We start from the raw sequence: 12,098 nt of genomic DNA, 5'->3' as shown, positions 1-12,098 counted from the left end.
AGAGGTTTGTGCAATTTTCAAGGGGGTCGATTCGTTGGCAGTGAGGCTTACATAGGGGGAGTTGCGTAATACGCCCATCCACCTCTTTTTGGGTGGTGACCCTGGAAATGGGGTGGATGGTTGACTTTCCACCATCAGTCATCAGAAACCACACACCGCCTCCCAATTGGGAGCCACGCGACTAGCCGTGGGCTTCTCTCATTCAAAGTGGGCCGGCTGAACAAATTTCCCACACACTATACCAACTTGGTATCCCCTAATCTCCATCCAATCGCAAAATTTTGTGTAATTTTAAAAAAAAATTCATTCAGACACCTGAATTTTGTGAGAATTTATCTCCCAACTAGTCTTGAAGAAAATTCTTTTATTGACATCAAACTAATTTCTAAAAGCTAAAAGAATGCCACGCCCCTATAAATTCTAAAGGGCATCCTTAATTTAATTCTTAGAAATAAAAATTTAAAAAAATAATAATGTTCTTTTAAGTAATTTAAAAAAAAAACGTTGAAATAAAACAAAGATTTTGCCAAAAAAGAATTTTTATTAAATTCTTAACATTTCAAACAGGAGAAGGAAAAATTCAAAAGGGGGGTGGCGTGAGGGTGAAAAATAAAGGGCGCGCTGTATTGAGCGAATACCACCCCATGAGGAGAATTCAGCACGATGCGAATAGGCGGTGTGGTAGAGTTTCATCATTGTAGGTATACCAACACGATGGGAAGTACAGCACAACCTACACCCTCCTAGAGGCTAGTCACAAAATTCAACCCCACATCGCGTGGACTGGACCACGCGCGCTATCACTGCTGCTCTGATGAAAAAAAAAGGAGGTGAGTCATTCTTAAGGGATGGTCGTATCTTCCGCCTTCCACCCCCTGAGGCTTGAGTTCCGTCCTCGCTGAAGCTTTAGTGGGGTGTGTTTGTTGCTAGCACAGGAGGCGATGCTTTTCCTTTTCACAGCGTACTACAATTTCCCTCTTCCAAGAAGAACTCCCAAAGCATTATGTGTATGGATGTGTTGAACGTTTAAAATTTGTGTCAAGCAACCGACATACGTACACACACATATGTAGCTCGACTGAGGCTTGGCAGATGCGTAGAGTCGGTCCCCCTTCGAACCGTGTGAGGCGGGTAAGAGTTGAAGATGTACATATTTTCGGTGCCAGGGTATTTGGAATGCTTGGCTGTTTGCAACGAATTCGAGAGCTGCCACGTGAAAGGGCACGATAGAACGCCCCATTGGTGGGAAAGAGACACCCTGCAAGGTGTAAATTCAATACCACTTCGTTTGTACAACTCTACCCAGCCGAGGCCGCCCAGACGCCGTTGAACACATTTTCATGACACTATCTCAATGTTTAGACAAAGTAGTTTCATTGATGCTTTATGCATTTTTAACTACCCCTAAGATTATTTTTTTCTTATAAAATTACCCTATTTCAGAAGAAATTTTGAAATTTCATAACAGAAATATTAAATCAATTTAAATTTTATGTAGAATAATGAGAGAATGTTTGCGTAGCATTATGCTGGCGATGCTACACGGTGCAAGCCGACACCATACGAGTGGCGTTCAACAGCACCAAAAAGCGAGATTCTTGCTTTATTTTATGGTATAGTCGTGAAGTGATATCACAATGATTGAAGTAAAATGAGGAAAAATTTGTGAAATTTGTGTGAAAAAATAATGGAATCCGTGAATGTGAAGCAAGAATTGGAAATGGAAGAAGCGTCTGAATCCGTGATGGTGAGTTATTTGACTGCGGGGGTGCGATTTGTGTACAAAATTTTCACGTTTTTGGCGGAGAAAAGGCCACGCTCTTTGTGGGTGTTCCGAATTGCTCATGGGCGGGGAACTATCCAACTTAGTTCCGTGGCGCTCGGTTCCCCCGGTTATTGGAAATTATATTATTCGACCTCACGACGTTATCACATTTTCACACAAAATCCTCCCCTAAAATTTCCAAGCAAACCTAACCCACATCTGACACCAAAGTTTCCTTTTAACCACCTATTTCTTGGAAATTCAAACCTAAGAAGGCTACCGAGTGACGTTTCTCATTTTTTCTCTACTTCTTCTCTTTCTCAAGAATTTGTTTTTCTCCTGAAATTTGCAAAAAGTGCTTCAATAAACTAAAATCCTTTTTCATAAACTATCCAAAAGATGTTTTATGTAATTTAATTAACATCTTTTTGACTTGAATAAAAAATTTTCAATATACATACATATATAGTATTCTCACAGCATAAGTACATCTATCTCACTCTTACTCACATATTGAAATGTGTTCAAGCAGACGTGAAATAGTGTTAGTCTCGTTTGTAAACGCTTCTAAAAGGGAAAAGTTTCAATACACACATACACAACAACGATGAGGCCTGAAGAAATCATACCCAAATCGAATGCTGTGGCATTTTGCAGACTGCTCGCAAATATCATTTTCAAAATATTAAGAAATCTTTTTATTTTCAAGATTTTGCTCATTATTTTTAATGAGATAGAAGAGTACATCCGATATGACCTGACTGTATATTAAATATTAAATAGATTCACTTAATTAAAGGTTATTTAATATTAGATCGTCTCATATTATGCTGGATTCTAACCTGAAAAAAATTCTCACGAGAAAATTTATTTAAACTCTAAGATCGGTAAGATCTATGACCGATAGTGAGTGTGAAAAATCCTATCAGTTGCCAGTTTTGTTAATTAAATGGCTGCTGTTCGATTTTTCAATCAGATAGACAAAGTCAGTTGTACCGGGATTATGTGGTGGAATGATTGCTTGGCTGCCATTATAGCCTCATGATGCCAATAAATTTGACGAAACGTTGCTGGAAAGCATAAATTTGCTGTTTCTTCTATTTTCCGTCTGAATGCTGCACATGCTGCACACAGTCGGAAATTTCTCTAACCTTAAAAATGTAAAAAAAAGAATTCAAATAGTTGTTTTGAGGGCATTTTTTTCAAAACTGAAAGCTTAAGAAAATTCTTAATTTTTAACCTCAAAAATAACTTTACCTAACTCAGATTTTGAATGAAAAATTGCACGAAGAAAAGGAAAATGAATGGAAATCTTCTCGGGATGGGACAAGTTTTAATTTTTATGTTAAAAAGGAATTTACAAAATTTCTAATTAACGACGGAAAGCACTCACTGGTCTTTTGAGTGAGAGCTATATAGAGGAAACCACAAAGCACAAGAAGAATGTGCTCTGATGTTCTTAAAGGGTTAATGCTGAGTTAGTATAAGAGATCTTTCTAAGAAATACGTCTTACTAGGACTACGGGCAATACTCAACTGAGAAGAACATCAAAGTTCTTCTCAGTTGCGATTTTAGTGCGCGTGCCAACGAATCAATTCCAACATATAGATGGTACACAGTGATGATAATATATCCAACATCAAGCGTTGAATTTGGTGGTGACGGCATCCTTTGTGAGGCGTGTCGCATTGAGTCCAATCCGATGTTTAATTGCCCACCTTGTACACATTTTCATTCCCATCAACATTTTGGACTAGATTTTATGTTAAAAATAAGAATTTTTTGATAAATAAAAAATTGAAATATTTCTTTGAGAATAAAATATTATTAAAAGATTTAAAAAAATATTTATTTTACTATATTTTTCCAAAAGAAAATTTCGAGGAAAAAGGAGGTTTAACAAAATGTTAATTTTGGGAGTAAAAATTTGTTATATGTATGGGAGGTGGTGGCTGAAATGTGGGTGGATGGGTGTAGGGTGGAAACTTGGATGAGAGAGAGATAGAAACAAAATTGGCGGGTCGAAGCTGTGCCACGTTTATTTCCCCCATGCAGTGGGTCGGGTTTAGATTATTTCACCCTCAAACACACCCTTTGCTGCTTTCTAGTTATAGGCTCCAGCTAGGGGCAGTTTTTTTTTCTTAATTGCCGATAGTATAGCTGCTATAGAGAACAAATATGTAGATATATCAGCTATGTAGCTTACATTAAAAAAGGGGTGGATCGAGCTTCGGTTGCTGGAGGATTAAAAAAGGAACAATGTAAAATATTCTATACAAACAAGAGGATTTCCACTTTCCCCCTAGTTAAGGGTGAACTACATAGAGACACATCCTACTTTTCCTAAATGCAAAACGCCCTGCAGGAATGTCTTTTAGAAAGATTTCTATGCTATATTTTCAAGATTTTTTTTCTTCTTTAATTTTCCAACTTTTCTCATAAAGAAAAAAAAGAAAGAAAAAAGCATTCTGGAGCTTTTTTTGTGAGAAAATCCTAAAAAATAAATTGGAAAAGAACCATATCTTTTTAATTGCAGTGGTACCAAATTGATGAAAAACCTAAAATTGATAAGATGGAGTCTGTTGAGGCTCAAATAACTACGGGACAAGAAGTGAGAGTCGTCAGTGCTTCAGTTGTGGCGCAACTTCAGGCACAAGGACTGCAGGTCCGTGGATGAACTTAAAATGTTCTTTCACCACCATTTTTCTTTAATAGTTTATTTAAAAAAACAAACCATCTTTTTCTGTAGGATACACAAACATTACACATCTTACCCCCAAACAAATCTTTTATTGCTTCTTTTATGCTCACTCCTCCACACAACAAACGAACCTCTATGAGCGAATTTTTCATTTTTTTTTTAAAGATTCTTTTGATTTTTGCCAGCACAATGTGAAATTAATTTTGTAGGACATTTATGAATTTCAGAAAAACAAACTTTTTTTTAATCTTCTTCAATTTATTAATTTTTCAACTAATTTTTATAAGTTGATAAAACATTTTTTCTCATACTTTTGTAATTTTTTGTAAAATTGGGGTCGATTCTGTTAAAAATCTTGAAAAGATTTAAAGGAAAATTTTCATTCAAAACTCTTTGAATATCTCTGGAATAACAAATTTTTTGTTTTTTTTTATGGAAGAAAGAACTATTATTAAGAAAAATCAACGGTCAAAATCTTTTTAACAGAATTGATCCCAATAATGTAAGAAAAATTAAAATGCTTTCAAATTAGGATTTTTTTTTTCTAAAAAAAAACATTTTAATTTATTCTTCAGGGTAGTGAATTGAATGCCGCCATTATGGCTGCATCACAGCCCCAGTCGACGGTTCAGTCTCAAGCGCAGGCTCAGGCCCAAGCGCAGGCTCAAGCGCAAGCCCAGGTGGCTCAGGTGGCGCAAGTTCAGCAGCAGCATGCCCAGAATCAGTCGCATGTACAGCAAGTTCAGAATCAACCGGGGCAGCAGCAGCAACCACAAGTGATTACATTGCAGCAATTGCAGAATTTTATACCGCAGCAAGTTCAAACGATGACCTCTGCTGATGGTACACCAGCCACCCCAACATCGGGGACACCAATTAAGACGTTCGTAACATCCCCACAGGTGCAACCGCAAGTAATTAATCTACAAGGTTTGCCCCAGCAGTTTATTCAAGTTGAGTCCTTTGTGAAAGAGATTCCTCCAAAATGGCTCATAATTTGTAACGAAAAAATATTCTTTCACAGCAGGGAAGTCAATTGGTGCAAAATCCTGCAAATGGGATGTTTCAAGTGGTTCAACCGATGCAAACACTAACAGTGGATGGGCAGGAAGCTCTATTCATTCCCAACATGGCTAATTCCCAATTTGCCGGGGCACAGGCTGTTCAAATTAACGGCCAACAGGCACTCCTGACACCCTCTGGACAAATCATTCGAGCACCGGCTAATGTTTTACCCGCAAACATCCTGCAGAATATGTCACAACCCGTTCAGCTTCCTTCAGGTGATTTTTCTCCAAAAGATTGTATGTATATAATCACATTTTTCTTTTAATTTTATTTTCTTTCACATTTTTTATTATTTATTTTTTTGTGGGTGTTTTTTTCTTTGTTTAATTTTTAATTAAATATAATTTTCACATGTACATAGAGACATCCCTCATTATCAGTTCATTAGTTGTAATATTTTGTACATAACTCTCATGGGAGAATGGTTTAAATTTATTTTAAATGAAAAATAAATAAATAAAATAATTTTTTTGAGATGAAAATTAAATATTTCGTTGATTAAAAAAATTTAGACCATTCTCCTTTACAAATCGAATAAGTTTAATTTTATTTTTAAAAAATGCAATTTTATGTGTCTTAATATCCTCTACATACGCTTCAGTGTTATTAAAAGGGTGACCCCTCAAACAATGTCAAAGTTAGTTCAAAAGCTAGAGGAGTCTATTCTCTTATAATCTTAATTTCATTATCATCATTATCATTCAGCCTAATTATTGAAGGGTAAGAAAATCACTTTTCGCCATCTAGTGATTTTCTGACTTTTCCACAGAACTACCCTAAAACACAAAGGTTGGTTTTTCTCAGGATCTACTTGATGGATTTTGATGGGATAAAAAGCAAATGAAAGAGGAAGCATTAGCGGAGAATGTACCGGAACAAATTTTTAAATTTCGACTCAGAAACTAAAAAAAATAGACAAATATTCTTATTGAATTTTCTCAGTTTCTGAGTCGAAATTCAAAAATCTATTCCGGTACATTCTTTGCTAATCCTTCCTCTTTCTTTTGTTATTTACCCTATCAAAATCCATCCAGTAGATTCTGAGAAAAACCTACCTTTGTATTTTGAGGAAAGTGATTTTCTCACTCTTCAATAATTAGGCTTCAAATGTAACTAACATCGGAAAACCATGTTTAAGAAAAACAAAAAAAAAACATTTAATTTCCCCAGCTCTCAAAAGAGACCCCCTTTAAAACGGCTGAATCTATCTTTATAAATGTTGTTATTTACAATGATCATGCATCCCTTCAGTAACTAATTAATTTTGACATTGTTGAATGGAAACATTTTTTTGTACATTTTGGTATGATTGTGATGCTACTCTTTTTTCGCCCACTCTGGGATTTATTTTCATGCAGCTGGTGGACAAGCTACACTAACAATACCGGGAACAAATATAACAATACCATTAGGGAATCATGCAGGGGCATCAGCATCGGGGGCGAGTCAGCAGCAGACACAGCAGCAAATAGGTGGGCAGCAGCAGCAGCAACAGCAGGCACAGCAGCAGAATCAAACACAGCAAGCTCAGACGCAGCAGCAGCAGCAGACGCGACAGCAGCAACAAAATCCTGCGCAACAGTCTACAACGACACAGGCACAGCAGCAACAACAAACGATTATTACAATTCCAGGCACTAATATTCAAATACCAACATCTGCTGCTGCTGCTAGTGGGCTTATGCCAGGTATGATGAGGTGCTAAATGGGAGAATGTGGTGTGAATGAGATCATTTTCTATAAATGCATTTGTGATTCATTTTCCACACACTAATTTCACATTTTGGGAAAGCTGAAAATGTTTATGGTGTGGCTTTTGGGGGTTGCATGTAGCGTCCATTGCGTGGTGCTACGGGTTCTCAAAGAAAACCTTCTTTTCTGCGGAAAATTTAAGGAAAATCTCATGTAGAAACATCGAAAATTAAATAAAATTAACAATTTTCATTCCTTTTAATCCCTCTTTTAGGTCAAAATGTTCAAGTACGACCAGCTGGTGGTATTCCACAAGTTGTCCAATTTCCCACCATGACGCAAACAATTCCCGTTCAAGTGCCAATCTCAACTGCCAACGGGCAGACAGTCTATCAGACAGTGCATGTTCCCGTGCAGTCATTTGTATCATCAATGCCAGGACTTGTGCAGCCACAGATGCAATTTATCCCGCAAATGACTCAAGTTGCGAACATCATAACGCCAAGTGGGCAAATTCAGCAAATCCATTTGGCCCCAATGAACCCCTTGGCGGGTCTTCAAGCAAGCCAAGGTGGTGCTCCACCGCAGAATGTTATTGTTCAGCAGGCAACACCCAACATTGCAACTGTCTCAAGTTCCCAAGTCTCGTCTGTACCCACATCAGGTGTCCAGGTAGGTGATTAGGAGGGAAATTAAATTTGAGATTTATCAAGAAAATTATTTGTAAAATTTTAAACTTTTTTAGACGGTTAGTGGTCAGGAAGCACCAATGGGGCAACAACAAATCACAATTACAAACCCACAGGGGCAGCAGCAGCAGATTACAGTGATACCTGCACAGCCACTTCAGCAGGTGCGACAGAATGGTGGGATTATTCAATTGCCCAACTACCCTGTGCAACATATTCCTGGAATTGGAAATGTTCAGGTACTTTACTCAAGGATTTTTTTCTTTAAAAAAAAACTTTAATTTTTAGTGTTTCAAGGGGAAAGCTATTAGAATTTACACATTTTTAATGCTGAAATTTTTCTCGGGGTTTTTCTTAAATTTAATTTTCCGATGTTGGTTACATTTGTAGCCTAATTATTAAAGTGTAAGAAAATCCCTTTTCGTCATCTTAGGTCCGTCGCCATCTTGAGATTTTCCTCAAAACACAAAAGTAGGTTTTTCTCAGGATCTACTGGATGGATTTTGATGGGGTAAAAAACAAATGTAAGAGGAAGCATTAGCGGCGAATGTACCGGAACAGATTTTTGAATTTCGACTCATAAGCTGAAAAAAGTAGATAAAATTCTTATTGACTTTTCTCAACTTCTGAGTCGAAATCCAAAATTCTATTCCGGTACATTCTTCGCTAATCCTTCCTCTTTCATTTGCTTTTTACCCCATCAAAATCTATCCAGTAGATCCTGAGAAAAACCTACCTTTGTGTTTTGAGGAATATCACAAAATGGCGTCGCACATAAGACGGCGGAAAGTGATTTTCTTACTCTTCATAAGTCTTTAAATGTGACCAACACCGGAAAACCAAGTAGTAATTGAAATGAATTCAATTAATGATTTTTCTTTGCACTGCGATTAGGTTATTCCGGCAAGTGCACTCAACAATGGCGGAGCCAATGTGTTGACACCAGTGCAGGCCACTCCGATATCCACATCTCATCCGCAAACATTCACACTGGCACCGCAGCTGAAGTTGGAGCAGCAACTGAAGTTGGAGCAACCGTCGCAGCAGTTGAAATTGGAGCAGCAGCAGCAGCAGCATGGTGGTACAAGTAGTGGTGGCAGTGTGAGCGGTGGAAGTGGGGGTGGTGATGTAAAGTGGTTAATATCGAGTGCACCAGTTACAACACATACGGCCGGGGGTATAGCACCGGCAGCACAGCAATTGGCGGAAATTCAGCAAAGTTCGGGAAACGCGGGCACGCTGGTATCGGCGACGGCGGGCGCAGCGGGTACCACGAGCCACAACAGCGCTCCCGTAAGCGTCAATATCAAGGTGATGGAGGGTACGGAGGTACCCAAGCCTCGGGTACGACGAGTGGCGTGCACGTGTCCAAATTGCACGGAAGGTGAACGCCATACAGATCGCAAGAAGCAGCACATCTGCCACATTCCCGGATGCAATAAAGTCTACGGGAAGACATCGCACTTGCGGGCTCATCTACGGTGGCACACGGGTGAACGACCATTTGTCTGCTCGTGGCCACACTGCAGCAAGAGATTCACACGTTCGGATGAGCTTCAGCGTCACAGGCGGACGCACACGGGTGAGAAGAGGTTCGAATGCACCGAATGCAACAAGAAGTTCATGCGGAGTGATCATCTGTCCAAGCACATAAGGACACATATGAAGGCAAGGCATAATGTGAGTTTTCTTACTTCTTTCCTTTTCATTTTTCATGCATTTTTGAGCGAGAAGATTCTTCTATGGAAAACGTTTTAAATCACAACACTTTTCTCTAAATAATTAATCAAGATTTTATACTTAAAAATATAACTTGAAAGGAATTCATGCACGGGCCATGTAAAAATTTCTTCTATCGCAGAACAATTTTAACCCATTCCATCTTGTAGAGAATAAAAAAAAATATTGAAAAATGGCAAGAGAAACTCCCCAAAATCCACTGGGATCACATGTAAAAATGCAAATAAAGATTGCCAAAAACTCAAATATTGCGACGCCATTTGCAGTTTTTTTTTCCCTCTAAAAAATGCTTCAAAACTTTTTTTTTTGCATAAAAATCAATAAAAGTGTCAATTTTCTTGTAATAAATGTTTATTATTAATTTGAAAATGAAAAAAACCTCCGCGGAAAACGCACGACAAGTCTCTAAAAAACATTTTGACACATTTTTTAGAGGGACAAAAACTGAAAATGGCGTCGCAATATTTGATTTTTTTTTGGCAATCTTTTTTTTGCATTTTTCTATGTGATCCTAGTAGATTTTGGGAAGTTTCTCTCGCGATTCTTCAGTGTTTTTTGATTCTCCACAAGATGGAATGGGTCACAATTGTTTTGTGAATGAGGAAATTTTCCATGGCCCACGCATGAACTCCTTTGTGATTTTATTTTTCAAAAATATAACTGTTAACTTAAGGGGATGATTAAAACATTCAAAAAAAAAGTCAAGACCTATAAAAAGCATTGCAAGAGATTTCTTGAACATTGATCAAGAACTCGTAATATTTTTATGAAGAAAACTTTTGAATTATTTTTCTTGACATTTTAATGGGAATCGTGGGAATTGTAAAAGAAAAATCACTTTTTTACCTTCATTTTATACCTGATGAAGATTTTAAATAATCCTCGAAACGTCTTATATCTCAAAAAGCATGATTTTCCCCCTTTTTCTTAGTTTTCTGTTTTAAATCCTGTTGCTTTTTAATAGTTTATTTTTATTTAATTTGATTTTTGCCTTTTTTGCTTATTTTTCTTTTTATTTTCTTTTTTTTTTGGTAACTTTCAAATGAAAAAAAAAATGTAAAGATGGGTCTCTTTGATGAATCTGATGAAATGAAAACATTCAATGGGATGAAAGAGAATTCCGGCATGATGCAGGAGGTTTATCAGGAGGAAACAGGAAGCGTCAAGGGGGCAGATACGAAAGTGGAAATGGATGATGGAGAACAGGGAAAGAGTGAGGTGATTATGACATTAATGATACCCAGGACGGAGGGAAATGCTGCTGAAGAGAATGATGAAATGATTTGGACTGCAGCACCTGTTCATACCTCCTCACCTGTGGCATCTACCGCATCTCAAGCTTTTAATGTAAAATTTTGTTATTTTTTTAATTTAATTTTCTTCCCCTTTTCAACCTTTTTTTTTGGATTAGTTTTGTTTACTTGCGGAAAATTCTAAAATTGCGGAATTTTTGTGTTTGACTAAACAACCAAAAATTTTCCTTCTCTACAGGAAGCTGCTACGGCACAATCAGCCTCATCGGACAGCAATGATAGTTCAGATGAGAAAATGATGATCCTCGGGGCGGATGATGGGCTAGATGTGGGAGATAATAGTAACTAGCATTCAGATAGCCTGCATCAAATGCATTTCACCTCATTTGCAGGGAGATTGTCATTTGGGCAGCTCTAAAATATCTTCTCCATCTTCTCGATTTATTGCATAATTTCCTGTTAAATTTCTTTATTAAAATATTTATATTTTAGAACTTTTAGACAAGGATAAAAAAAACTCTGTACAAAAAAAGTTAAAGAATTAGTTTATCAAAAAAAAAACTTATTAGGCAAATTAATTTCTTGATTTATTTCTTAAGAAAATTTATATAATGAGAATAAGGTATGTATACTATGTTGTATTGTATATAATATTATGATGTCATAAAAATATTAATTTGTCTAACACAATTTTTATTAAAATCTCACACAAATCGACGTATTCGATATAAAAAAATAGAAATATTTTGTAAATAAATTAGCTAATAGGAATAAAATAACAAACAACTAATATTCAATAAACTAGAGTTATTTAGGTAATTAGTAATGTAATTTAGAATATAGTAAAAAAAATAGATTTTTAAGGGTACTGTACAAAAAAAAAGATCTATAATGTAAGCAAAATTCATTTTGAAAAATAAATGTTGTATTTTTAAAATAATGTGGTTTTAGTACATCGTTTAAATATCGACTTAAAGAGCTTTTAAGGACTAATACTACAGAGATCTTGAAGAAACTTTTTAATTTAATTTAAAAGTTCTTGAAATGAAAAAGATTGATCGATAATTGACCAAACATTGATCAATCTGGTTGATTGAATTTAAAGGCGCGATAGAGAGTGTGGTGGAGTTACCCATTCCGTCTGTTTGTGTAATTTAATTTGAATTTATTAAATTAAAGAAACAATTTA

General features: G+C 36.5%; 1 protein-coding gene across 16 annotated transcripts; it reads left to right on the top strand.

The window, feature by feature from the left end:
* Positions 1-1,547: 1,547 nt before the first annotated feature.
* Positions 1,548-11,846, top strand: LOC129795474 (transcription factor Sp2-like). 16 transcript variants are annotated; one of them, XM_055836775.1, is made up of 10 exons: positions 1,581-1,747; positions 4,303-4,431; positions 5,043-5,420; positions 5,495-5,750; positions 6,894-7,223; positions 7,502-7,899; positions 7,973-8,155; positions 8,811-9,596; positions 10,719-11,003; positions 11,148-11,846. In XM_055836775.1, exons 1-10 carry the CDS (start codon positions 1,688-1,690, stop codon positions 11,256-11,258), a joined length of 2,916 nt encoding a protein of 971 aa, XP_055692750.1. In that variant the 5' UTR covers positions 1,581-1,687; the 3' UTR covers positions 11,259-11,846. The 16 variants fall into 16 exon arrangements, with proteins under 16 accessions (XP_055692761.1, XP_055692756.1, XP_055692750.1 ...); XM_055836772.1 differs by having other exon boundaries at positions 5,495-5,771; XM_055836776.1 differs by having other exon boundaries at positions 5,492-5,750; positions 8,811-9,584.
* Positions 11,847-12,098: the final 252 nt, after the last annotated feature.

The sequence above is a fragment of the Lutzomyia longipalpis genome, chromosome 4, assembly GCF_024334085.1.
Source record: "Lutzomyia longipalpis isolate SR_M1_2022 chromosome 4, ASM2433408v1".
Lineage (NCBI taxonomy): Eukaryota > Metazoa > Arthropoda > Insecta > Diptera > Psychodidae > Lutzomyia > Lutzomyia longipalpis.
This window is presented reverse-complemented; position numbering and strand designations above follow the sequence as displayed.